The sequence below is a fragment of the Phasianus colchicus genome, chromosome 5, assembly GCF_987193195.1.
Source record: "Phasianus colchicus chromosome 5, bPhaCol1.hap1.1, whole genome shotgun sequence".
Lineage (NCBI taxonomy): Eukaryota > Metazoa > Chordata > Aves > Galliformes > Phasianidae > Phasianus > Phasianus colchicus.
In genome coordinates this window covers 25285534-25313530 of record NC_143440.1, presented here as the reverse complement: position 1 = coordinate 25313530, position 27997 = coordinate 25285534, and the positions used below count along the sequence as shown (strand labels likewise).

Genomic DNA, 27997 nt, shown 5'->3' with positions numbered 1-27997 from the left:
CCTGTTCGTGGTGTGCCCCCCCCTCTTCCCAAACCGCAGGACCTGGCTGCAGCAACACCTGCAGATGAAAGGGTGGGAGATAGCAGGCATGGGAACGGCACCTTCCCCTCCGCAGGTCATTGCTTCTCAGACATCACTCCCAAGTCAGATAAGATAACAATTCCCTTTTATTGCAACTTGTATTATCAGAGAGGGTGCACAAAAAGTAAATCAAGATGGTAAGTTTATTGCATAGGCTGGAAGAAAAACAGAGCGATGGAAGAAATGATACAAGATAGACCGTGAAAAGCCATGGAGGAATCAAACAAGCCCTCCTGCAACAGGGAGAGGCATGCAGCTGGATTGCCACCAGGCTGTGGGCAGCCATTTTCTCCCTTCCAGCCTTGAAAGGGTCCAAGAATTTAAACTAAAATCTGTACATAAATTTGTGCTTTCTTACACACATACACACACACACACACACCCTGATTTCCTCTCTTTTCACAGCAGTTTTCCAGGAGCAGCAGGCACAAGGGGTTCAGGGACTGGTACCAACCCCACGCCAGAGCGTACCAGGGACTACAGAAACATCAGCTTCTGTTCACAGCAGAAACCCTCAGCATTCAGAGACACAAGTCTGATGCTGGAGATGCAGCCATGCGAAGCTGGTGGCCCCTGCTTCATCAGCCATGGGGAAAACATGGCACCTTGGCGTGGTGGAGCTATTACACACTGCCACAGGGCCAGGGATGAGCTCTGGGCCCCCCGGGGTGGGTTCATCTTGCATCAAGAGGGACAGGCCAGCAGGAAGGAGGAATCTGGGGACATTCGCTGGCCATCCTCCTGATGCTATGGACTCAGGTGAGAGAGAGGCTGTGTGCTCAGTGGAGAGGGTAGTAACACTGAAGCAGCAGCACAAGCTTCCTGGAGGAAGCATCAGCTATCAGCTCTGCTCACTGGCACAGCCAGGACCACACAGATGGCATCAGTGCCTCCAGGAAACCCTCTGGTTCCTTCAAGCATCCCTTCACTGTGCTTCTCCCCAACAACCTCTCATTCCCTTCCTCCCTCGAGCATGTTTCCCACACTGCAAGCAGTGCTTTCCCCAAGGTTTCTTTGGGAGCAGAGATTTCCCATGGGCAGCACTAGCTGGCACCACAGCAGCAATGGGGAGCTGGATCCTTCTGCCCTCCCCTCAGCATCAGCAGAAAAAGTCAGGGCATTCCCTTTCATTTCATGTGAGAATAAATAGGTATTTTGTCAGCATGTTCAGGGTCAGACTGAACACTGGAAAAGCAACCAGGGCAACTCACAAAGTGGAGGACACATACTGTATGTAGGTGGCTGCAACATGCAACAGGCAGAAAAACTCTAGGTGTGCTTTTCTGTTAAAAAGCAAAGCCTAGTGATTAAAACAGGTTATTTGTTTTTCCTTCTGTCTTGAGAACAGAAACCACTGGAGAGTGTCGCAGGGCTCTCAGAACAGGTCCAGCCAGTTACCAGAAGCACGCAGCCCGCACAGGGCTCACCACGACCAGGAGGACAGCTGGAAGGCAAGGCAACTTGGCAAAGGTTTGGGGGAAAGGGTAGAAAATCTGAAGCCAAGTGGCAGGAAGCGGCACTGCAAACAAAAAATTGCTGGCCATGGTGAGCTTGTACCATTCACCATTATGAATGCTACACAGATTCAATCTCAGGGTCCTTCAGTAAGCAGAGCTGAGCTGCGCTCCAGATTTGAGTAGGAAGAAAGATGTCATTCAAAGTTTCACTGGATTGTTTGAGGTTAGGAAAGTATAGACCTCAGAGAGCATCAGAATACTCCCAGGTCCTGAGTCCAGAGCAGCCATTTAACCACGACAATCACAACCACATTACTGCCAAATCACTGCTAGATCTTGGCCTCAGGCTACCAATGTCTTCTAAGAAAGAGCCCTCCAGGCAGAGGCCCCCATCTAAAAGCAAAACTCCAGAAGTTCTTGGGAATGTCCCAGTGTGTGGCTGGGAGAGAGACTGGAGCAGGTCAGACTGGTTTGGTGGCACCGTTGTAAAACAGATGCTCGGTGTCCTCTGTGGTGGATAGGGTAGAGTTGGTAGCAGTGGTTGGCTGGCGGCGGCGGCTGCTCTTCCTTCTGCTCTTCAGGAAGAAGTAGCCTATGATGGCCAGAACCACCATGATGCAGATCCCAAGGAGCACAGCAATCACCACTTCAAAGGCACCTGCAGGGGACACATGAATGTGAACAAGTTAGGGGGTCTGCTCCACAAGCTCTGCAGCAGCACGCTGGGAACAAGCAAGCACAAAAGCTGCTGGAGAAGCTGTGCTGGCAGAGAGGAGAAAGGGTGGGCTGACAGCAGGGTGGGCACTGCAAAACTAAGTGAAAAAGACAACTACATGGAAAAGGGTTTGGCAAGAGTATTGCTGTTCTCCCAGATCACAGCTTCCATCATTTCTTGGATGCACCACGCCCTCTAAAGGCTATTCGGTGACTTTGGCAGAGTTGGCCATTTGGCACACCGTTAAATATCAAACTCTTCTCCGGTGCTGGATTTTCTTCATACACCAACGTAGAGGCCACAAAGGGAGGTTACATGGAGCACTCCTGGCCAGGAGAATGCCATGGGAGTGAGCTGTGGCGGTGAATGTGTTGAGTTTGTGGGGAAAGAAGTTGTAGCAGTGTTATGAGCTTACAGCTCTGAGGGTTGATAGGCTAATCAGACTTCACCCCAATCTAGCATCCAATATTTTTGCACATACTCACTTGGGCATTCTTTTTTGCAGAATTTAGTGGTCATTTTTGTAAATGTGGCCCTGAGGAGGAATTTTCTGCGACATTTTTTGATGTTGAACACTGCAGCATTCATGCAGGTTGATGGAAAAGAAATGAGGAGCCTCTGCGGTCTCTGCAGTGATCTATGGAGTCACAGACAAAGCAGGAATTGGACCAAAGGTGCATGGTCCACTGAAAAATCTCTCTAGTCCCTGCCAGAATCCTACAAATACTGCACTGCTCCCTTAGTCTCAGAAGGGGTACGGGGAATAGGTAAAAAGCTTAATATTTTCAAGGAAGGGCAAAATATTTTTCAGGACAGTGAAAGCAACAAATAAGCTGTATGAGGAACTGTTACTCACTTAACATATCACTTTGAGGTTCAAATGTTTCCCATCTCCGACCAATGGCATCTCTTTCTGAATTGAGAGTAAGAAGAAGAGTTTTATGAAAAAAGGAACAAGGGCTGAAAAAGGTTTCTGAGGAGCATATTTCCAGTACTGCAAAATGACTGGATGCATGCAGTGTCAGAATTCCTCCTATTTATGCTGTTGTCCTCCACAGCAACACCTGCAGGGCACTACAGTGTGAAATTTTTCCCTCTTAATTGTTCAGAACTTCTGCCTAATATGGAGAATTTTCTTCATTTCTCTCCTCCCACGTGTGGAGAACTGGATCCAAGCTAGAAAATTATATTCTTTGGAGAGGCCATACCATAACTCTGGCTAGTTTTGTCATGCTACTCTGTACCTTTCTGAACATTAGCATCCACAGAATTTTTCCAGCTCTGACAAATGACAGGCTGTACAGCAGACATGCTGTAGACATGCATTGTTCCCCATAAGCAGTCAATACATTGCAGAACATTGTGGGGCATGGCCAGGATTTGAGAACAGAGCTGCTTTGTCTAAAGGCTCCAAGTCACTGCCTCTTTGTCACCACAGAACTTAATCTGGAGCGATTTTCCAAGTCTGATCTGTATTTCAGCCCTCACTGTTCCTGCTTACTTGTGACGCCTGAACATGATTTCATGCACTCTTCCTCTTCTTCAAAGTTGTTCATGTTGCCATCACAGCCCCCGTAGGTGAAGCGGTCACATTTCTCAGAGAAGGGATTATAGTACCAGCGAGGGATGCTCTCTGTGCACTGTCCAGTGTCAGGCAAGTCCACGCAGTGAGCTGGCAAAGCAAAGGAGAGATGCTCTAGCCCAAGCAGCGTCTTACCAGAGCACCAACCTCTGCTCATGATAGAAGAGCACAAGCACTGTAGCAAAGAGCAGCCACAGTCAGACCCATAGCACTTGGGTGCCCACCGCCCAGTTGGCAGCTGCTCAAGTTGGCAATGCCAAGGTGTGCTGCCACTACCCAACACCGAACTGAAGGAAGAGGCAGGAGCTGGCAGATTCAGCCAAAGTGCTCCTGATGGTACGTACCTTGCTTATGTGTGACGTTGATTTTCTGCAGTCTATTGAACTCACGAGCATCTGCAAGACAAATATTTTATATTAATCTTAGACAGGGCATTCCTGCACATTTATTTGCTACAATAAGCCAGGGAGAAGGAGATACACCCTGAGGTTCTTAGGTAGCTCAAAGCTATGAGAGGAACATGGGAAAATACAGTGTAGTAACTAGAAATGATTCCCAATTTGAGTTCAACTTTCTCAGATTTTTCCACCAAGAAAAAAAGGGGAAGATGCTCTCACTCCAGGTTTTGAGAACTATGAAAAAGTACTAGTCTAGGAAATAAGTGAGGGCAAAATAAGAAGCCTGAGAAGGTAACAAAATACCCACAGATAAGGAAGAGATTATGTGAATTTTGTGAGGAGAAGGAGAGAGGGAAATTACAGACTTTGGCAGCTCACCACTGTACATTTACATTAGCATTATGTGAGGATGTTAAGGGGATTTTGATGCTGAACCAATTGGGAGAAATCATGGTTTAATTTCCCATCTCCATAAACTAGGAGACAAGGTACGATCATCCAGAAATAAAACATTGGCAGGGGAAGGGAAGGCAGGCTCTGAAGTCTTACAGGCAGGGACAGGGAAGATGGTAGAAAGAAACATCCCAGAGGGGAAATCAGCTGTAGCAGTCAGAGATATGGGAGATGGCAGAACCTGAAAATATGACAATAGTGTGAGCTCATGCAGGGTCAGAAGAATACAGAGCAACAAAAAGCAGAGTCAAGCATTGAGCACTGCACTCACCCCTGTGCAGATGCTAAGTTTTCTAAGCCAGAATTTGAAGAACTTACATTGTTCACAATACACCTCGTCTGATCCATCAGCACAGTCTGGAGTTTCATCACACTCCAGATAGGCATCAATGCAGCAGCCATCCTTGCATCTGAACGAGGAGGCCTGACAATTCCCATTGCATACTGTGTCAGAAACAGTTCAGATAGTTCATTAAAATTTGTTCATTTTCCCTGCCTCACAGATGTGTTATGAAGGACTTAAAAAACGGTGAAAGGGCTGGCAAAGGTCTCTCTTCTGTGATGCTTAACTCAAAAAGGAGAAAATCGTTTCTTGCTTGTAAGCCAAGCAGGAACAGCCATGCTTCCTCTCAAAACAGAAGTCCACGGAAGCTGGAGGCAAGGCATGGTAATGCCCCAGTCACCGTGGGGAGACGGTGACAAAAGAACAAGATATGGCTGAAATACTCAATACCTTCTTTGCCTCAGTGTTCACTGGGAAGGAGTGCCCACTGGACCTCCCAGGTACCTGGCTTAAGGGCAGAGTCTGGGGCAGCGAAGCCGCAGAAGGGGAAGATCACTTACAATTTTGTGAGCAATACCAAAAATGGGGGGAAGCAGGGAACTCAGTGCCATGCAGCGAGGCTGGGCAGGCAGGAGAAGGCTTCCAGCTCTGCTCATAAAGCGCAAAGGCAAATGCGAAGACAAAGCAGAGAGTTAAACATCCCACACCTGAGATAGAACAACTCCACACAAGAACAGCATCTGGACACCAAAAAGTGATAAAGGAGTTGTGCAGAATAGCCCTGGGAGTCAAGGTGGACATAGTAAACGTGAATCAGCAGAGAGCTCTTGTGGCAAGGATGTCCAACTGCACAGCAGGCTGGGAGAGCAGGCAGAGACAACTGGCCATTCTCATCTGCCCCTGAGGTCCCAGCTGATCAGTGCTCTGCCCAAGTCTGAGATCTCCAGTGCACAACAGACACCAGCATGCTGGAGTGAAGCAGCAGAGATGCAGCAAGAGATTGGACCACATGACCTAGTGTGAAGTTTTGGAAAAGACAGACTCTTTTTGGAGATGCACAGTAAAAGGGTGAGCAGCAACAGACACATGATCCAATAAGGGAAACTGATTCAAATAGAAGGGAAAACAAATATGAGGGCTGCCCAGAGAGAACATAAAATCTCCTTCCTCAAGGATACCCAAAAGTGGCTTGAACAGAGCCCTAAGCAACCTGACGTAACTCAAAGCTGGCCCTACTCTGAGTAGTGGGTTGCACCCCAGGCATAATTTCCAACCTGAATTATCCTATGATACGAAAGTGAAAGGCTTGGCAAAGAAATTAGTCCCCGACACCTCACTTTCCACACTGAGTGCTAATCAAAAAGCCACAGGAATGGATATGAGACACTAAGCCTGAACTTACAGCAGGATTACATAGAGGAGCAGGAGGCTTACCTGGCATTTGTCGCCCGCTGACAGAGCCTGAAAAGACAAGGGGAAAAATAAAGTTAATTTACCACCACACTGCTTTGTCAGCTTAGAATCAGCTTTATACTGCTTCATGTTTCACCTAAGAAATGTGTCTTTTCTGGAACAAAGCCCTGCAGTGGTGAGGAGCAGAAATACAGAATTTAGGTTAATGATGCTGGATGAAAATTTGGTGAGGATCTGTGCAGCCAGGGACATACCAGGGACACCTGACACTGAAGACATTGTGCCAGAAGGAGACAATTCTTGCTGATGCCCATCCTGGCTGGTTACACCAACATGCGGCCAGTGGTGATGAATGATGCTAAAGGAAGCTGATCTGGCATCAACTAGGGAACAGAGATCCAGGAGCTGGGCACTGTGGGACCCTCATCAGCCTCATCTCCTCAGCTCTCCAGACTATCTCTGCCAGCCACAAAGGTGCAGTGCTTGTCCATAGGGACATCCAGATCCTATGAAAAAGAAGGGGCTGATTTTTGAAGCAGACTCACCTTTAACATTCCTGCAGGCAAGTTTACACTCCTCTTCCCGTAAGTAGTTATTCTTGTTAGGTTTGCAGCCGCCAAAAATGAACTCCTGACACTGCTGAAGAGTTGGGTCATAAAACCAACGTGGAAAAGAGCCACGACACCAACCAACCTTCTTTGGAGTCAAGCAATGCTCTATCAAGAAAGTTAAAATAAGAGGGTCTGGTTAGCACATTTTACCTTCACATACAGAAAAGAAAATCCTCCAAAGGAAAGTCTGTCAACAGTGCTGATGTTTATCTGAAAAAAAGTTACAAAATTCTGAGTGGCATGGGGAAGGCAAGTAGGAAAACACATAATGTGTTTTCTTATATGTGAGGACAGAGTACTAAATCAAATTAAAAGGTGCTATGTTCATAAAAGCAAACAGCAAAGAGTTCAGCTGTGAAACTCCTTGCTTCAGGATGCTTATGCTGTGTGAAGATTCATCCATGGATATTTAATACAAAGACACCCTATTTGCTTAAAAAGGCTGCAAATTCCTTGGAGGCTAGCCAAGGATTTACTGACAGTGTGTCATGTTTTTGCTATTATCTAGTGTCAAACTCTGGACATTGTTGGATGCAATGCACTAGATTTCTGACAGAGTGACTTGATATGGATGTTTTTTTAGTTTTGTGGTACTTGAGGCACAAGGAGGAATTATCTGCTTGACAGTTAGGCCAGCATTTGTCCAAGAATTCACTGCCCCAGTGCAACTGTAATGCTGAATACTTTGATCACTAAAGAAGGCCATTATAGTAAAACATATAGATAACACCAGGGCCATTCTGAATATCACACAGATGGCTTCACCTGTCCTGTGTCTTAAGGGAGTTAGGCCCTTCACAATAAAAACATGGAATCAACGAATCCTTTTGGGTTCTTCTCTTTTGCTCTCAGATTACCCCCAGGATCCAGCTACTCCAGGGTTACCCAGTAGAGAAGGCAATGGCATGCAGAGAGGATCAAATTATTGCAGGCCACCTCTTCTACAAGAGGATGAGAAAACCCTAAAATAGACAGCTACGAATGCAGAGACCTTTCACTGTTTGTCAGGTGCAGGCTTTTATTGTGAGAAGGTGACATGCAAGCCCACTCTGCTGCCTGTGCTCTTTTCCCATTTGCCCCCTGAGAAAAGGGCTGGCAAAGCTCCCCAGCTCGGGGACACTAACTAGATGTCTGTGGGCTCACCTTCAGTCTGCTCAGAATTCAGCACTATGATGGTGATGTTGGTGAAGTCTTGCTGCTGGGCAGTGTCTGTGACAGTAAGCTGGAAGACGTAAGTGCCCACCTGTAGGTTGGAGATTTCTGCCTGGTCTTTTTCAAGCTTCTGAGAAGGCAAAATGAAAGAAGAAAAGGCATGTGTAATGAGAGGATGAATGAGGCCCGTGTTTCTGCTGTATTAGGAAGAAACAAGTTTAGCTGGAAATCCCCAAGCAGAATTCTGGCTTTAAAAATGTATCAGTGCTTTGGCTTAGAGTTTTGGTTTTTGAGGTGCTTTTTTTTTTCATGGAAGTTGCTTTGGCTGGGCTAGGGGAAAGGAAGAAGGAGAGCAGCATCTCCAGATTTCCACAGTCTCCGACAGCTAGATATTGCTACTCTTCAAAGTCAGCCATCAGCTGGTATACTGACTCTCCCAGAAGGTGCCACAAGAGCTCCATACAAGCTTCAAGGCTTCCTAGAGTATTTTGCAGAAGTTTTACAGCAACTGTTTGTTTTTCTAAAGCCACAAGTCCCATTGAACATCTACAAAGTAGTGTTCATGCCCTAGTGATGCTGGAGCTAGTCAAGAGCCTTGGCTTCTGCTCCAGCTCAGCTAAATTTGGAGATCCCAACAGAGAGCAGACTGCAGGTGACACAGACCAAATTGCTTCCTTTGTGCAACTCCTTACCTTTATCTCCACAGAGGGGTCACCGAGGACCTGTTTCCATTCATACGTGACAATCCCATGGTCATCTGTGCTGTCTGTTCCTCTCAGCATCACTGGTTCCCCTGGCTGCACCCGCATGTCCATGCCAGCACGGGCTATTGGAGGACGGTCATCTGTGGAGGAAGAACAGAGCAAAGCATTGAGAGGAGGCAGCGCTCCAGTCTTTATCCACATTATGAGAAAAGAGAACTCTTCCAGGCTAAATCAATATGGATGCCATTCACTAAAAAGAGTACTTTGATACAGCTGTGCTTTCTTGCAGCCTGTGTGAGCATCAGGTGATCAGTACCATTACTGCTGCCCTCAGCTGTTTAGTAACTCCACAACTCACTCTGGTAGTGCCTTTTGAGCCACATCTACTCACAGAAATCCCAGGAGGAGGGTTTCCCTGTGGCTACAGCCTCAGTCCTTTCAGCAGTGGGACCACAGCCTCACAAACAGCACAGAGCAATCTCCACCCCACCACTTATGAAGATGACCTGATGTGGGTGGTAAAGAATGTGGAATGGACTCTCATCATTCCTACTGCTGGCTCTATGCACTGCATTGTGCACTTAACTGGAGCTGTGCAAGGGGGAGTCTGGATGGATCCACCTCATCTTCCTCCCTACTCTCTGACACAGCTCCCTTAGGAAAAGCACACAAATGCCATTCATGCCATTGTTACTCTTTGTCCCATTCCACGGATTAGCTTACCAGCAGCCCCCACAGTCCATTAAACTCTTCTACGAACACTGAGCATAAGAGATGAAAACTGATCTTTGCCAGTGCCAGGAAGATCAGACTACGCAGTGACACACAATGAGTCTGACTCATTGTTCCTTTTGGTCTGAATGCCTTCTGCTTGGCTCAGACCATAAAACCCCACCTGGTAGTTCCCGTACCAGGACTCAATGGTCAGGTTCAACCCGAGCCTTTTGGAAAGGCATCAATTTTCATTTTCAATCTAGATGTGTCACTCTGCCATTTTTATACAATTGGAACTGAAGAAGAGGATTACTGCCCAAAGCCTTTGGTTGGAAAACTATTCCCTCAGTCAATTACTTTCACTGTTTCAGACCTGGTCTTAATTTTCTGCTATATTTCTATTTTCATGTCCCACCTGTTGCCCCATGCTAGAGCCTACTGAAGGGACCTGTTGTATAAAGCATATATGCAAACAAAACTGACATTAAAAATAAGCCATTTGTCAGTTTTTTCATCTATTAATTAAGCAGGACAGAAGCTTTTGCAACATGTACTCCAGGTGAGAGTGATCACATATCCATCCAGAATTTTCTATTTTCCAGTATCTTTTGATACTTGGTGAAGACATCAAGCAAAATCAATCATCCCTTTGAGCACCTGACTGCAGACCTGCAGCTCTCCTCCCTCACTGTCAGGCTGCCTTTTGCTATGAGAGAACTTAATTACCCTACAGCTGCAGGGCTTCTGGTTAATTTTATTACACCAGCTGCTCTCTACTGCCTGTCACCACCATTATCTTTTAGTCCTCCTCATGTAGCACTATGGGATAAAGCTTTCAGCAGCAGCCACCAAAACAGGCAAAGGCCAGAAAAATGACATTTTCATCACAAGCAGAGGTGCCCACTCCAGTATCCTTTGGCCTTTGGGTGAGGCATTGCTCCCTGCTGCTTCCTCCCAAAGGGCTGCCTGCCAAAGTGATAGAAACTGGCCTCAGTGAGGCACAAGGACAGCTGGAAGACACCAAACTGTGCTGGGCCAGCCTGGCCCTCTTGGCTTTGAGCAGGACTGGCAGAACAAATACATGGAGTTTTGTTTTATTTTCAAGAGATCTTGCCAAGCGTCACAGGAGCATTTGTAGCCAAAGGAATGACTGCAGCTGGCAGTGCTCTCCAAACAAACTAGGAAACAACAGCCCCAGAGCTATGTGATACACAGCACCATGAGCTCTGGAAATGGATGCTCCCGCTGTTCTGCTGGGCCAACAGATGCCATGAGCCCAACAGAGAAATGCAATCTGCTCCCTGCTGCCTTCCTGCCAGGCTGAGCCCATCAGGTACAGGTGGACACAGGGGAAAGACCAGTTCTGCAGAGCCACAGATTGGTTGTTAACTTACAGCAACTCCAGGTCATGCTTTTTCTTGACATTTTTAAGCACACACACTTAAAAAAAAAAAAAAAAAAAAACACCAGAAAAGCAAACAAAATACTTTACTGCAGGTTGGTTCAGTTGCTTTGAGCTATGGATTGCACAGTGAAGTAAAAGGTTGGTTCTGATTATGGGGTCAGCTACCTCTCCAGATCCCATCTTTGGTGAGCAACATTCCCCAAGTGTGCTCATCCCCAGAAAGCCAGAGGGTTTGCTTGTGTGCAGGGACTGCCAAGGAGGACCTTTCCCTAGAAATGAAGGACTTCATTTTCAGAGGGCTCTACTTTCTCTCCTTTGAATGGGAGAAAGCTCACTAACATTGGTGTATTTTCACCACTGACTGTATGAAGCCTCTGGTGGGCATTCTCCACCTGAGCTTTATACACAAGCACTCACTGAGCTGGGGTCAATATCAACAAACTGCTCTGGGAAGGGGGGTTCTCCATTCAGCTCCTTTTTCTCTGAAAGGCTGTCTGAAAAAATGAAAGCTGCCTTTGTTCAAATGCTCTTTGGACTCTGGAAAGTTTCTGTAGAAGTCTGTAATTAACGGAGATATTAAACTTTATGATGCTGTTGCCTGTCATGCTCTTTTCTGTGGGGCACCAGCTGCTGGAGTCATGTCATCGAGTGACAAATTCAGCTTCCAATCAAAATACATAGGAAAAAGATTTATCTTTTTTTTACTGATCCTGCAGAAAAACTCGATAGAGTAAATCCAAAATGCTCACAACTAAGATCTTCCACATTTGAGTGGCTCATAGGGTATTCAGGTCTCAGTTTCTGTTTTTTGCTTTTTAAAAAACTTTCATGTCACTTCAAGGCTTATGCAGTGAATGATTTACTTAGCTTCAGCACAACCACTGAGTAAACCTGAACCAAAGTTGATGGGAAACAGAAATCTAAAGGACACTGAAATCCTATGAGGGCTGTAAAAGTAAGCACAGGGGTGGGAGGGGAGTGTGTCAGAAAAGGAACACACTGGTAAAATCCTGCAGAAGGCAAAGCTCCCATTGTGAGGATTTCTATTTTGGTGCTCACATTCCAACTACCGCCCTTGAGACATAAATTCACAGAAAACCAGATTTTCTCCATTCCAGCACTCACAGAGATGACACCACACCATGGGTACTTGAGACTGTAAAGCGATACCTCAATACAGCAGAATGTGCTGAGATGTCTCTGCTTGTTTATCATCGCTCCCACAGCCCGCACTGCCCTGGCATGGCTCACAGTGGCCCCCACAAGCCACAAGGCTGGACACCCGCACTAGGAAGATTTTCTACAACTCATGCAGCTCTCAACACTCATTGACATGAAACTTTGCAGGGGGAGAACCCGGCAGCTCAGCTGAGCCCCTCAGCAGGCCCTCAGGCAGGAGCACAGCTGGGGCTGCAAAACCTTCCCTGCTGCCCACCCGTCTCCCACCCAGATCGGGCATTTGGAGCGTGTCACCCAGCGTTTCACAACCCCCACAAAGGGTTTGGTTCAAGAAACGGACAAAGGTTCAGGGAGGTTATTTTCCAGCCTCACGCCCAGAACTGGTTTGCCCAGACCAGAATAAGCTCACGGTGGTTACCTCAACACCGGCCTCCATGATTACCAGCAAAGTGCAGGTGAGCCTGCCCCTCCCCAGTGAGCCAGGCAGAAAACTCGCAGCAAAGTTCAGGCTGGGGAGTGATTTAAGGGGGTAGAGCTTCTTAGTTATGGCAGCAAGAGCATTTGTTGCCATGTGCCTGGAGGTTTTTTTCTGAAGCTGTAACACTTCAGCAGGGCGGCAGTGGCACACACTGAGGCTGCCCCGACCCTTTGCCATTTCCATGTGCAATGCTTCCTCCGTATCCCTCTCCTAGCTTTTAGCTCCTTCCATCAGGAAGCGCTCCACAATTAAATCTGTCTTTTAGCAGTCCCCAGCTGTGCTTTCTTTCAAGTGTTATCTATCTCCACTTGAAAAGTCGTAAGCCCCTGAATCAAACAGGTCTATTGTAGCAGTACTGTGAGTCCTGCAACATGTGGGTGTTCTCTTTAATATCACCCACTGGGGCGCTAAGCCACATAAACATATATTTCACTATTGGCTAGAAAAGCATGCTTTTGATCCTCATTTTTGCAGAGCCCATCTGGAGATTGCCACTGAGCACACCCTCGGGGCTCTGAGGACACTTGACAGCATATAAAGGAGGGCATCATACAGTTCCCCACCACTCTTTGGAGCCCAACCCTCGGGATGATGACACCCAGGTTGAGAGCAGCCGCAAAGCTTTGCATTTTCACAGAGAAGCAGCACAACAGCGAGCAGACAGCTTTGTCTGCAGCACAAAATTAGGTCCAAGAGGAAACCGTAGGAGGAGAGTCCAGTGTGCTGAAAACAGCTTTCTTACCCCAGTTTCACCCTGCCTCTTCAGGTATCCACAACAGGTCCAGAAGCAAAACCCACATCCAACTTCCTTTTTGCTGCCAGGTGGGCACACAGAGCATTTCTGCCATGTTCTCCATTTTCACTGTGGTCCTTGTGCTCCACCATTGCCACCCCATACCCAACCATGGGAGCTGGCCCTGCACAGCTGTGGGCAGCCTGGGGAGGGGGCTGCAGCCCGCTGGTCTGCAGAGGTGAAGGGACCTTGTTGCTCAACAGCACATCATATTTTCAGTCTAACCTTGTGAAACCAGGATGCACTGAGGATGATGCATTACCTTTTCCTCCTACAGAAAAACGTGTGGGAGTTCAGGCAGCTGCCAGCATGCCACCTCTGCTCCTGGAGATGTGGCCTTCAGTGCATCACTAGCTGCACTCCTGTGGAAAGGCTTTTGAGCCTGGACCAAAGGCATGGGAATTACTGCTGCAACAAGGAGCTGAGATTCACCAGAAAGCCCTAAAATGCAGTGGGAAGCAACTAGGGGAAAGAGAAGACAGGAGAGCCACCTCTGCTCTGCCAAAAGTTGTTGGCCTTGCAGGCTGGCACATCCAGCAGAAGATCCAGGACTATGCAGCTCACATAATAAAGTGTCATGCACTCAGCTGCTCCCCTGGCCACCTGCACCATGCCCCAGGGGTGGGCTGGGGGCTGAGGAAAGTCTCCTGGAAGTTCTGCCCATTCCTCCACAGGCAATAAGCTGGCTAAAGCTGCCAAAGACCAAGTCACGCCAGAGGCTTTTTAGGCTTCCTCCAAAACAGGGGCGGAAGGAAGCAACAGGAGGAATTGGTTTTAGTGCTTCTGAGCACAGCATTTTAAGGAGATCACAGAGCACGTGGCTGGTGGCCAGGTACAGATTAGCTTGTTTTTTACCGGGATTTCTAGGCAAGGTGCAAAGTTTTTGAGCAGGTAAGCAGAGGCTGAGAGAGATAAACAGACCCAGAGTGGAAGTGATATGATCAAAACCCAGCCAGCAAAACCAGGCAGCCTCAACAAGCCCCAAAGAGGGGCCTCACAAGACTGGGGCTGTGGCAAAATGCAGGTTGTGCCCTGCCTCCAGCCCCCAAGCAATTAGGAGCTTAATGCAGCCCTTTAAATACAGGGATGTTTCAATTTTAGAGGATTTCACTTTCCAGCCTTACAGGGCTGGGGAGGAGTAGCAAGGAGGGAGAAAGAAGAAAAACAATGTATTTTCCTCTGCTTTGTGAAGAATCAAAAACACAGCCTGATTTGGTAAACACACGCTCCACCCGTTTCAAATAGGTTACAGAATGGCTCCTGCTCTATTTACTAATAAGTAAACTGTGGAACAGATCGTGAATTGATGAAACGCAGCAGCACAAATAATAACTGGTAGAAAAGAGGCCCAAAGCCCTCAGTGCTTGCCTATCCCCAGCTTGCACAGATCCTTTATGTACTCCTTACCACTAGATCCTTGTTTCTGCATTGCCTGGTGGTAGGTATCATAGACGTCCCTCTTCAAGAAGTTGAGAAAGCCAACCTTCCTGGCGAACCTGCAGACGAATGTCTGCTCATAGAGGCAGTTGAGGAGAAAGCAGCCCTGGATGTGGTCTTCTCCTAAGACCGGGTTCTGCTCCACAAGGGCCAGGTTACAAGCAGGGTCCTTACAGCAAGCCCTCATGCAGTCCCTGCTCCGATGGACCATGGGGGACGATAAGAAGGTGGCTCCATTCTGAACGGAGGCATCTGTGTCCAGCACCAAACCCGGTATCCCTGCTGTAAAGTCCTCCAGGCACGTTTCTCCAAAGGGCTTTGTCTCTTGCTCTTCACTGAAGACCACCCCTGCTACCAGCACCAGGCAGACCCAGAGTTCGGTCTGTGGACCTGGTCTTACTCTGGCCATCTCGGCAACCCGATCCTCCCCGTCTTGTGGCCCTAGTCCTTTCCTAAAGGGAGAGAAAAGACAGATCAAGCTAAGAGGGATGGTGTCCAGGTACATGCCAATGTGGGCTGAGCAGGGACCTGGAGCGTGTCCAAGGCCCCGTATGGCCCAGTGGCCAATGTGTCCCCCCACCCTGCAAGCTCTCCCCCAAACCCACATTCTCAGCCCCCACCTGTGTGGCCTTAGATGGGACCGATGCCAGGAGTGGGGAGTCCCCCTGGTCCCCTACACCTTCACCCCTCAGGTGTGCCCTCGGCAGCGTCCAGTGCAGACAAAGGCACAGAAGGGGCAGGAAGTGAAAACCAACTCCCAGAGAGAGGGGAAAAAAAAATCAAGTCACTCCCCTCCACGCTGCGTTGCGTAAGAGGAAGGGGAGGAGAGCGGGCTGATACCATCTCCAGCTCAGCTGGCAAGGGAGCGAAGGCTCACAGGGAGCACCCAGTGCAACCCTGTGTGTTTCAGAAACGTACACTCGCTTGTACAGGTGCAAGGGCACCCAGCACCTTGCCATGCTTCAGCCAGCCAAAAGCCCAGACCTGCTGTGCTGAAAGCCCATGTCCTCTGGTGGTAGCTCTCACGGCCCAGCATCACTGGGGGGTGGCACAGAGCCCAAGTTTCACTGACCCAAATGAGTCAATCCCCAGCTTGGTCTCACAGCCTGCACACATTGCCAGAGGTTTCCTCGTCAAAATCTTAGTTTCAATCTTCAGGGGCACAGTACTCCTCTTGTATAGCTCAGTCACAGACAGAAACGCAAAGGGTGCTTCCCCTAACTCGGTTGCATTCCCTACCTTCCTGCTTCTGTAGAGTGGAGATCAAATTCCGTTGTTCCTCAGCTATATTGGTGACACCCCCCTTCCTCTGCAAACAGTCCCAAAGCCCCTGGGTAAACTCTTCTTATCTCTCTGTCACAGAGCTTAGGAGTGCAGGGAGTGCTTGTGATTTGCCTGGACATTATTTTTAATGAAATATTGCATCACTTCAAAGGCAGCAGCAAATGCAAGATGGTGTTGATGGCAAACATTGGAACAGAGATGGTGAGCCATGGCTGTGCCTTGAGCAGCATCTGGCTTTGAATTTTGGGGAACTTGCTCGCATCCAGAGTTTTCAATTCCTGCTGCCTGCTTCTGCCTGCAGCCCCTGTGATGCTGGGGAAACAATGCCAGGATTGTCTCCTTTTGTTCTGCACCGCCTGAGGCACTCAGCCCCCCTCCCTTTTTTTTCAGTGTGTATGGAATGAGTAAGCCCGTTCATAAAGTGATTCAGCCTAAACTGATCTAGCCTGAAGGGGAGTGGGGTTTAATCTCCTTTGCTCCCATTAGAAGGCTGTACCAGTCTCCCATTGCAGGCTTTTCAGTGCTCACCCTAAAGGTTTTCAGTGTTACTTTTTTTTTTTTTTTTTTTTTTTTTTTTTTTGCATTGCTGTCCTTTAATTTCAAAAGCTTATTTCCTATTTTCTTCAGTAAAATCATATGCTAACTCAGCCTTCATTATGCTATTGCAAACATGCCACAAGCTTTTAATCATTTCTTTTATGGCATTTCACCTCGGTTATCTTAGTCGCTATTTTTTTTTTTTCTGTACATTTTCCAGATGCAGGGCCTTGTTGCTAAATACATCTTAGGATCATATGGGTATTGCTGACTGAATCACAGAGTCATAGAATGCCAGGGATTGGAAAGGACCTCAAGAGACCATCTAGTCCAATCCCCCTGCTGGAGCAGGAACACCTAGATTAGGTCACACAGGAAGAGACACCTTATGAACAGTACATCTTTTATAACTGTTCTCTCTGCTATTTTCAGCTGACCAGCCTCCAGCTAAAATTCTTGTGACAATTTCCTAAAAATGTGACTTTATTTTTAATATTCTTTATATTATTAAAACGTGAACCACTTCTGTTTGGCAGATGAATATGGCTTGTTCATTAGACTTTTAAGCATCACAGGCTTGGTCCTTCACTGTAGGAGTGATGCATTCCACTTCAGTGCCAGCAGCATTACTGAATATACCTGTTGTGGTTTTTTTTTTTGTTATTTTTTTTTTCTTCTTCTTCTCTTTTCTTTTCTTTTTTTTTTTTTTTTTTTCTGGAGAGTTTCAGTAATGACTGTTTTAAGTGAAGGCAGCCCCAGAACCAAGGACTTCTGCTGGAAACCTCTCTGCATTGCAGCATCACTCTTTCCAACTCAGGACCTGCTCCCAGCCCAGAGCTCCCATCTCAGACCTCATCTTCTGCCAAATGAATTATTCCCCATGACTCCAGCTGAGCCGTGTGTTACTCATGTTAGCATGTGAAGAGAAAGCAGGCTGTGTGATTTTATGGCTTGGGAGTGTTTTAAAAGGGGTCCTGAAACAGTGAGTCATGGTTACTGTTTGTCTTTCATGGGCCGAGAAGCGCCTGCTCTTAGTCCTGCAATAATAACTATTCAGCTGGGGGGTTAAACTACACAGTGGCTTAATATTTGACCAGGATCATTGCAGCTCTTTGACATGCACAGCTTGCAGCAAACCACACAGGAGCCTGCGTCACCAGCCTTGATGTCACCACTGAGGGGACCCCAGCACCTCTGGGCGCCTGGCTGCTATGAGGTATAGATCCAAGCAGGCAGACAAACAAGGAGGACTTGCTGGACTTTGCCCAGCCAAGTGGCACCACGGCTTGCAGTGGCTTCCCGACAGCACGCAGGCTGCTGCAAATGGCTCCGCTCTGCTTGGCTTTATCTGGGAACCGCTCCGTGTGTACCTAGTGCTGGGGAGACAGGTTTGCTTGCTTGCTTGTTTTGTCATATTTGCCTCAGGTTAAACCTCCTGGTGTGGTTTACGGGCGAGACCCGGATACAAGTGACGGCACAAAGATGTGGCAAGGGAAGGAGACAGGGAGGGATCTCACAGGCCGTGACTAACAACCTGTCCTGCAGAATGCAGCCAGGGAAAGGGTGACAGGCTGCTGAGTACTCAGCAGAGCCTTTCCCACCGCTTCAAGGGCAGCTGTGGGGAGGGCACCACAAAGAGAGTGTGTTGTTTTTTTGGGGGAAGTTTCTGTCTAGCGTCCTGTGTGGCACTCTGGCTCTTATTTGCTCTTATTTACTGTTGCTAGTCACAGTAAGGTGTTAAGGGCAGGAGCGCTCGGAAAGGAAGGTGAAATTGTGCTGAAACTAGCTACACCAGAAAGCATCTGCATTCTTGCCATGTCTGTGCTAGGCTTCTACAGGGAGATAGGTATGGAAATGGCTCCTTTTGTGAAGCAAGGAGCCTCCCGTTGACAGGAAGTAGAAGTTTAACATCTCCCATTTAAGTCCCCAGAAGCATCCTCAGCTGTTCTTGATGGGCTGTGCGGTTCTCTAGGGCTTCTCCTCTTCCTTACCCTCTTTCAGCAGCCACAGCCCCTGGATAGCCGCAGACAGGTATCTGCCAGTGCTTTAGGAGATCGCTGTCCCTCACATGTCTGGGGATGGAGATTTCCCAGCAGGTCCTTAGCACCCCTTCGAGGGGATTTTGTCACGACACACCTCTTGGTGCGAGAACTATACGGACAGCCTGAAATGCTGTAAGCAGGTTGGGAAGCAAGGAGAATTCCCTTCATCTTTCAGCCACTGCTTCTCTTGCCTCCAACTCTACTATTCAAGAGCTTGCATGAAAACACCAATCACGCTTTCAGCGCTGTGGGTCTCCTTCTGTAGGGGAACAGCAAAGCAGTGTGAGAGGTAGAGCAACAAAACAACACGGACGGATTTTTCAGAGATCCCAGTATAATCCATTTGGAATCAAACTGTCAGCTTCACCTAAGCGTTGAGGGGTGGGGGTCATTCCTGTGCCTGCCCATGCCTGCAAGAGGGTGCAGCATGTCCTTACCTTGTGGTGTCAACCTCATGTTGGTACAGTCACCTCTGCTACCTTTCCTGGCTTAATTTGTGTTAACTACCATGTTTGTAACCACAGAGAAAGTGATTATTTTCTAAAGCAGGTGAAGAGTGGCTCCTGGATGACTGGAAGGAAAAATGTCCTCTCTGGGCTGGGACTCGAGGGAAAGAAGCCAATCTGCTTCTCCAGAAAGAGGAGCCGGGGCCCTGCTGAATTATTGAAGATGTGTAACAGCCATCAGCTTGCAGAGAAGGAGAAGCACCATCTTCAGTCACAGCTGTGGATGGAGGTCATCAACTCTGAGAGGAATGTAACCAGAGCTCTCATGCCCTGGTGTCACGGCTGTTTGGCACAGCAGTACAAGCACTCAGCTCTCCCTGACCCAGGCCCTGGGCCTTCACAGAAGCCTTCCTCTGTAGAATTGAATCCCCTTCTGCTCCTTTTGAAGGCAAAACTTCCCTCTTAGTGCAGGCATGCAGGAAGTAGCTGTGCAACCATGAAGATGCAGCCTTCCTGCTGAGGACCTGCTCTGGCCTGCTCTGTATGGGACACCTGGTGCTGTGCACTGGAACTGGCACCGTGCCTTCATGGGGTGTTTTCACACACAGTCACACAGAATCACACAGAAACACCAAGGTTGGAAAAGACCTACAAGATCTTTGAGCTTCTTCCTCTTCTTTAATGATTGATTCAATTAGCTTATTGCTGGAGGAGCCCTACTTTATCTGTAAACATTTATTTCTGTATCTCCAGCTTCTCGTAACAAAGAACTCGCGACTAAACACATGTAATCCAGAGTGGCAAAACAAACATCCTGCAAGGCTGCTTGCTTTGGCTTGCAGCTATTCTGAAAGGCCTCTGGCATTCCCCTGTGTCTGACCCAGGTGGCACCAGGGCACCATGCTTATTGCTTTGTTGATAAAGTGCAAGCTACACGGTGAGATTGCCTGTGGCCTTCTCACGTGCCTTATCTCAGCCTTAGTTTGCACTTGAGTGAGGTTACAAGTAACAGCGGCCCCAGCTGATTGCAGAGCAGGCATTAGGGCCAGGTGTTGCCCTTTTCTCCACATCCGTCTCATGCTTCATAAATTTGGCTCAGCCCATTTAGAGCTGGGGGAGACTAGTAGGTTGTTGCACAGCACTGGGAGGAGGGGGACAGCTTTCTGCTGGAACCTTCAACTGCTGTAAATTTTGGGTTGACTGCTTTCCTTGGTCTTAGTGCCATTTCCTCAGAAAAATCTGTCAGCATTTGGGGCAGTAGGAATAAGGGGAAAATGTCAGTCTTTGAACACCAGGATAGAGCATTTCTGTATGTAGACAACAGATGCCTGGCAGAGCATGTCCTTTGGTTTGGATTTACTGTGTGGTCAGCCAGCCTATTAACCTCTGAAAAGTCAATAGTTGTAAACATGTCAGAAGATGTTTGAGGGGTTTTGAAATGTTTTTAACTGTTAAGAATCTCTCCTTAGGGAGTATGATCCCAGCTTCTCATGTTATGGATTTTTTCTGGGTGATTTTGGTGTAAATAAGACAGCTTCCAGAGTGAAACTAGAGAGGGAATACAGTCAAGTAGTGAGGAAAAATGAGGAAAGCTTAGTAAATTAATTACCTGACAGCTGTCTCCTGAATACAAGCTTCAGGCTATTTGAAAAGCAGGGAACAAGGATACTATTTTTAGGTGTACTTTATCCTTCCTGTAATGATGCTGAAACATGCTTTAGAATCAGAATTTTGTGAAATTTTCTGTAAGAAAATCTTTGGGTTTTGTTCAAACTTAGGGAAAAAGGCTGGAGTGCTCCATTTTCCTATTGGCCCATGTAGGACTCGCTGTTGGCCAGTTACTTCTGTCCCTTTGGGCACAATTACCTGGTTGTGACAGAGGGACCTGGTATGACTTCCAGAGGATGCCAGCACCGGCATATCTTCTTTTCCCACACAGCCCATTGGACTGGAACTGCTGATGTGCTACAGAAGGTTTCAGTTCAGGTTCAGCCGTTTGATGGGGCAGTGCCTGCAGCAGGTCACAGGAGGGCCCTGGGGACGGGTGGATACAGGGGTGTGACACAGCATCTAGGGGAAACTGGCACCGCATAAACAGGTCCAGTCAGATTTCTGCCCCTCTGTACTGCATTGCCCATGTCCCCTAACATAAGACAGGGCAATAATGTTGCAGACCTTTAACCCCTCTTCTAGTAAGAAAGAGATTGTAAACCAAACAATGGTAATAAACACTCTAGCAGTTTACAATGCTTCAGCAGATGGACCTATTTACCATCTATAACTACCTTTTTACGAGAAGGAGATAATTCTTTATCCATTAACCTGCAGTACTTTGTCACACTACATATAGGTTTTTTTTAATAAGAACACAGATAATTTGTTTTATTGCAGAAGTGCCTTGCTCAGATGACCTCAAATTCAGGTCATCAGGTTTTCTAGACAGAAGTTTTACAGAAAGCTAGAAGAAATGTACAGACTGCAGAAGAGGTTAAACTGGGAGTGCTGATTCTGAGTTTGGCTGGTAACACCACTGACCTAGCATTCCCGTCCTTGTAGAGGAGTGGATCAGCTCATTGGATTTGCACACACACGTCAGTCGCATCTGTAGGAAAAGTAATTCAAAACCTTCTCTTCCCCACCTCCTGTTGCTTCTTGGAGCTGACGTACGTTAAATATTAACAACCTTTGTTCATTGGTTCCCTGCTTCACTTGGCTTATTTTAACAGCAGGTGTTATTACACCAAGCCATCTCCCTTCTCTTCCCGCTCGTCAGCAGCATCCACTGTGAAACCCAAGAGCCTGCTCTGGTAACCCTGCCTACAGCACCTGCCACTGCTCCCTGGCATCGCCAATGCTGCCTGCCTTCAGCATCCACAAGTGGCTTGTGCTGTGAGCCAGGAGCTGCGGGGAGACACTGGTTACAAGACGGGGGAGAGCAGCCAGAGACAAGGAGGAGGAAGTGGTAAGGATGGCGAGCAACTCCAGTGCGTTGCCCCGGGTGACTTTCCAGACTCCAGAGAAACCCGGGGAAGAATCGTCACACAGGAAACTGGGCAAGCTAACCATAAAGTACAACCGCAAAGACCTACAGCGTTGGCTAGACCTGGAGGAGTGGATCAATGCCCGGCTGCAGGAGCTGTATCAGTACCCGGTGAGTAGCTGGGGCAAACCAGCTCCTCGCACATTGAGGGAATGGGATGAGAGGCTGTATGCAGGGGTAGGGGTGTGCTTACTTAGCTTATTGGAAACAGATCTTTGCCATCAGTTTTGATGCTAGCAGTACCTGAGCTAGCTGGGTTTGAGGTACTCAGTGCATCCTTCATCCCTTTGGCCACAACTTTGTGACTTTATCCTGAGGCACTGAGGATAAAGCTGTATCTGCAACTGCAGATGCTGGACATGCTACTGGCAGCAGGGGAAGAAAAACAAAACACATGCTCAAATTACACAACTCCCCAGAGCAGCCTTCCTGGCCTGCATTTTTGTTACCACCAGCAACGGTCAGTCCTACATCATTCTTATGCACCTTAAGAGTTATCAAACCGGGAGACTTGGGAGCAACTAGGTCCAATGCTTGAATGGTGTAGGATAAGTGATGTTTCTGGAAGCACTTCTCAGTGTGGGAACTGGCCTGAGATGAATATGCATTTTGACAGACCAGTGTATATGCTGAGCCCCTTTGGAGGGACGTTAGACCTTGGCATTCCTTGGAAATTTAGGTATGTAGCCATCTCAGGCTGGACCTATCTAGAAACATGCTCCCTCCAGCCTTCTTGTGTCAGAAATGTCTGCATTTACCATTAAGGTTTATGTAGCTTTAAAAGGACTAGAGCCATTTCCTCTATTTCATCCTGTCACTCAATATGGTGCTAACTCTGCGTTTATTTTATTTGGTTTTACTGGAATCTCTCCATTTAACACCATTGTAATGTTAAATGCAAGCACCTCAAGGCTGCTATGAGAGAACCTGCAAATTTCATCTATCCAAGTTCCCCAAGGGGAAGTGGTTCTAGCCACCTCAAAATACCACTGTGCTCTGAGAAGAAACAAATGTTCCTGACAGGCAATGTCTGAGGGAGGAGATAGAAGACAATCTCATTTCCATCTTAAAATATGTATACATTTATTTTGTCTGCATTTATGAAACCAACAAAAAGAGAGAATTTGGAGTCCTATTGATGCTCACAGCTTGAAGGACTAAACAAAAGGGACACAGTAATTCTGAAGAGATGAGCAAGGAGAGTGACTGCTGCTTTGAGCAACAGGACCTTTGGGTAATGACTGTAGTTTTAAAATATTAGTTCAGAGAGGGTTTTTTTGAGATAGATGTGAGGCATTTCTTGGTATCACCAGTAACATAACGCAAGATGTGACTCTGTGTACTACTCTCACTTGTCTAAGTCTACAGATACACATCTGTAGAGATGTCAGAGGAACAACTCAGGCTACTTTATTACTTCTGTTTTTCTGTGAGTTGACTAACTGGGAGTTGTTCGTTGTTACCAGAATAGCTCCACAGAGGAGAGAGAATTTTTTTCCAGTAGGCGCAAATGGGAAATGCAGCCATGCCCACATGGGAACTGATTGCAAATAGATTGCCTTTGCTAGCACCACTCCAACACAATGGTTTTAGCAACTTCTTGGTGTATGAGGTCAAACTAAGACATTCCTGACAGGAACTACATCATGCAATGCTGATCCAAATCAGAGATTGTTAATAGTATACAATAGAAGTTTACATAGTACCTTTTCAAATAAACAATAAATGACTTGTAAGCACCCAGAAGTCCAGCAGGTCCTCCTGTCCTGCTCCATGCACTGCAGCAAGACAATTTAGTTAGCCCTGCTAGTTTGCACTTCTATGGATCCACTGACTTCCATTACATCAGCTCCCCATCACTTCCCCCTTTGCTCCACCTGCCCTTGGCAGTGCAGTGTTTCTCCATGTCTTCCAGAAACCCACGTGACAGCTGGAGTAAATGGCACTGCAGGGTCAACTGCCAGCAAGGTTAAATCCAACATCATCATCTGATACAAATAATCTGATTGCTATGCTGTTTACTGCCATGAAGCTTTTCACAACAAAGCTAAGATTTGGGAGACAATTTGGGTTTTCAAGATGTTTCCCTGCACTTGGAAGCAGAACCACAGTCTCTGCTTAGACCAGATCAACACCTGTTATCTAAATAGTCATGTGACAACTATTACTTTTATGAAGAAATGCTGTATAGGTCACAGTACAGTGTGTGTAACTGTTTTATTCTTAGTTATCAAGTCAGGTGTGTAACAAAGCTGAACTCCTACTGTTTTTCTGCTTCCTCTCTGGCATGGTGTCAGAGAGTGATGGGAAACAGTTTCTTTTTTTTTCCCCATAAATACTGTCTTTACTTTAATGTTTTATATGCATCTCTATTAGGCGCCGCGCTTACTCTACTGTGTACTGTGATACAATATCACTAGTGTTGTGTTGTTAAAGGTTCATTTTGCAACTACATTGGAAAATGCAGCCTGCCTTACAGTCTTGTAGGGGTATGTGGAGCTAAAATGTGCCTATGGCCAAGTTTACAAGTGTTCCCAAATACCATTCACTTGTACTGAGACTGTAACTCCTATCTCCAAAGCTTTTGGGGCTCTCTTACATGAAAACTATATTCTATCCCCCCATTCCTATTAGAGAAAGCTGACAAATAGTAAGTTATACCTTTCAAAAGCATAGCTGTTTGCTTCTTCATTACTGCAAAAATCCATAGTATAAATACCAACAATGTGAATGTATGTAGCCATAAAGCTTAAAATTTCCTTGTATTTGAAGTACTTCTTTAAGATTAAACCTGATGGACTAGTTTGCACACACTCTTTACAGAATTAGGTTGTCCCAAGCTGAATTACACTGCATTGCAGTTAGCAATTGACACTGGATATTCTTGAAAAGGTGTTCCCATCACAGACCGTGATCCCTGAGCAGGGATCAAGTGTTGAGCTGGGAGCGGATGATGAATCAAGATGTGTGGCTGTAGCAGACACCACAGAGGTAAGACGCCTCTTGATAAGAGTCTCCTTATTTTGAGATGATTTGTGTCTTGACGTCAGCTTTGCAGCATGGTTCTCTTGTAATTAGTTCCTTTTCAGATGCTCAGTTCTTCAAAGATGGTCTCGAGTTCTTGAACGTTTGAGGGTTATGAACTATGTTGGTTTTTATTTTCTTCTTTTTAGCTAAGAGAAAAAACGGATGCAGAAGTTCCTGGACCAGTAATTGACCTTGAAGATCTCCTGGAAGTCCCTAATGAAGAACAGAAATTAAAACTACAGGTCAGACAGAGGAACTTGGTAACTTCAAGATAGGAACTACTGGTGTAATACAGTACAGCAATGGTGTTTGGGTTGCAGAAAATGTACATACTATAATGTATGCTGCTTCCCTGTCTTGTAGCCAGTCAAGAATAGTAAAATTATATATCCTTTTTGCAGCTGGAGGGAAGGGTCAACTTATGAAATATTAAAATGATGTCTATTTGGCTTTCAGGAAATCCTCCATGAGTGCTCCAGCCCAACAGAGGTGAGTCAAGCACTACTGACACACATATATTATGCTGTGCTCCTAGAGCATGTTTGTTTATGCAGATTGTTGTTGAGCAGTGACCCCTTATGTCAGTTTTACACACACTTTTTTCCCCCCGTGAACTTTACATGTCTTGATTTTGAGTTAGGGAGTTAAGGAAACTAACTGTCACGGTATTCAAAGGAACAGAGCCCAGTATTCTGCTGCATGGCACACACACCAGACAGCAATTGCCTTCCCCGCACTCTGCAGTGTGCACAAGAGTCCCCCATCCCTGATTCAGTCACATGCAGTGCATGTGAACATTATGCTCAGATGTTTTTCATCAATCTAAATGCCTTATCCAGTCTTTCAATTTAGCGGTACAAAGACAAACAAACAGCAAGTGAGATAGATGCCTTTACATTGCTGTCTTTACAGTGCTGTTACTTGCTCTGGAGGGGGCAAAGTTTGCACTAATCACAGAGAGTCACAGAATCATTAAGGTTGGAAGAGATCTCTAAGCTCATCTAGTCCAACAATTGATCCATTATAGCACTAATAATTACAAATAAACAAATCAAGAGCTAGACAATAAAAAAGAATTTGCAGTGTGAGAAATTCCTGGTTTCTGTGAACCAAGAGTGTTTATTTTTAGTATAATGTTAAATAAAATAATTTAATATTGTTTACACTCTTTTAATTATTGGAGTGGAAGGCATAACCTGAACATCAAGAAGTCAAAATAGTTGCTTAGATTTCTGTTTGGAATAACCAGATGACCCAGTTTGGTCCAGAGTGCTTGGCTGTGTCAGCAATGGGGTTTATCTCCATTAACTGCTCAACTACGTGGCCTGCCAGTCCTCAGCCCCTACTCCAGGTTATCATTAGTCTTATGTGTGTCCTGCTCCACCCCCTTCTCTGCCAGCCACTTCTGTGTAGAACTGGCATTGATCCAGTGAGATTTGCAATCCCCTACATGAAGCTTTACAGGTTCAGCAAGGAAGCAATGAGAGGGACAGCATGCTTTGCCCTACATTGGGAGGGCAGCAGAAGTGGGGAGGAGGTTATGGTGGCAACAGGAAGCAGGAGAACCTGAGACAACAGCATCTTGAGGTCATCTCAAGGTGGAACGAGCAGGAATTGGAAAGAAGGCAGGCTAGCTGCTGCAGAAAAAAAGCAAACATGGCTGCCCCAGAGGCAGCCAGGAAAGGAAAGAAGGGCTTTTAAACCCCGTTCAGCCGTCAAAAAGTCTCATTTCCTAAGCTAGAAGATACATTTGCTTAATGTATGTCAAAATCCTGATTTCTGCTCAGCATGAAGAGAAACATGTGAATTACATAAAAGGCATAGTACTCTTTGGGCCAGTGAGAAACGGAATTAACATCCTTCTTCCTACAATTCTTACTGTAGGACTTCATTACGGAATTGCTCAGTCGATTGAAAGGTCTCCGGAGAATCACCAATCCTCAGAAGAGGTTACCTCACCCATAAGGGACATCCAGCTTTGGTCACAAGGAAAAATGCATCTTTCCTATTAAAAAACAACAGATCAGCAAGATCACTTGAGAATACATTTAGGATTTACTGTTATTGAGAAACTTCACTGAGTTTGTGAACTTCGTACCAGTGGCTTGAAGTCTCCACTCCTTCCAGATCTACATGCACAGCAGGAGGCTAAGCTGTATGTTTTCCTGATTCTCAAAGGGCATTTTAATCTGGAGAATGGAACAAGATGTTCTTCCTTTAGTTTCTTCTAGGAATTTCCAAGCTGGCTTGGGAGCATTGAATACAATTCTCAGAAGCACAAAAACTTCCTTCTTTCCATCCACTGCAAGGAAAACAAGGAACTGGTTATCACTCCTTCATCAACATGGAAAGTTGGTTACTGTGAAGCTGCACCCTGTTTCAAGTCTGGCTGGGACCCAACTGCGATCTTTTGCCTGTTACTGCCATACCTGTCTCTACAGCATTGCTCATACTTTATAGATCTATTAAGCCTCTGTTAGCCATGAAGGTTCAACAGAAAATATACAGTAGGATCAAAGGAAAACATCCAAGTGCATCTGGTCACTACTTAAGGGGAAGCTGACAAAATGGCTGCTAAGGCTAGCGGAAGAGAGATGTTTTTCCTCTTTGCAGAATTTAGAATTTGATGATTCAAAAATATCTTCTACAGGAGTGAGGCCTGGGAATGATTTTTCTCACCATTTAAAAAGACATTGTAAAATACTTATTTTGTATATTAAAACAGAAAATCAGCCATGTGCTGCCTCAAATTGCTCTCTCTTTAAA

At 46.4% G+C, this 27997-nt stretch overlaps 2 protein-coding genes across 18 annotated transcripts; one reads left to right on the top strand and one right to left on the bottom strand.

Annotated features, from left to right (window-relative positions):
* Positions 1-149: 149 nt before the first annotated feature.
* On the bottom strand, positions 150-15639 carry SPINT1 (serine peptidase inhibitor, Kunitz type 1). 2 transcript variants are annotated; one of them, XM_031593506.2, is made up of 11 exons: positions 15476-15639; positions 14826-15307; positions 8838-8989; positions 8137-8275; positions 6928-7098; positions 6404-6430; positions 5005-5130; positions 4180-4230; positions 3755-3925; positions 3110-3166; positions 150-2196 (listed from the first exon to the last, which is right to left on the bottom strand). In XM_031593506.2, the coding sequence occupies exons 2-11, from the start codon at positions 15262-15264 to the stop codon at positions 2000-2002; spliced, it is 1530 nt and encodes a 509-aa protein (XP_031449366.2). In that variant the 5' UTR covers positions 15265-15307; positions 15476-15639; the 3' UTR covers positions 150-1999. The 2 variants fall into 2 exon arrangements, with proteins under 2 accessions (XP_031449366.2, XP_031449368.2); XM_031593508.2 differs by lacking the exon at positions 5005-5130 and having other exon boundaries at positions 15476-15638.
* A 1770-nt stretch (positions 15640-17409) lies between these two features.
* On the top strand, positions 17410-27336 carry PPP1R14D (protein phosphatase 1 regulatory inhibitor subunit 14D). 16 transcript variants are annotated; one of them, XM_090140962.1, is made up of 7 exons: positions 17911-18064; positions 19265-21184; positions 21556-21777; positions 21891-22315; positions 25378-25473; positions 25688-25720; positions 27116-27336. In XM_090140962.1, exons 4-7 carry the CDS (start codon positions 22133-22135, stop codon positions 27194-27196), a joined length of 393 nt encoding a protein of 130 aa, XP_089997088.1. In that variant the 5' UTR covers positions 17911-18064; positions 19265-21184; positions 21556-21777; positions 21891-22132; the 3' UTR covers positions 27197-27336. The 16 variants fall into 16 exon arrangements, 9 of the variants coding, with proteins under 9 accessions (XP_089997094.1, XP_089997088.1, XP_089997091.1 ...); XM_090140965.1 differs by lacking the exon at positions 19265-21184 and having other exon boundaries at positions 21721-21827; positions 21941-22315; XM_090140961.1 differs by having other exon boundaries at positions 17911-21184.
* Positions 27337-27997: the final 661 nt, after the last annotated feature.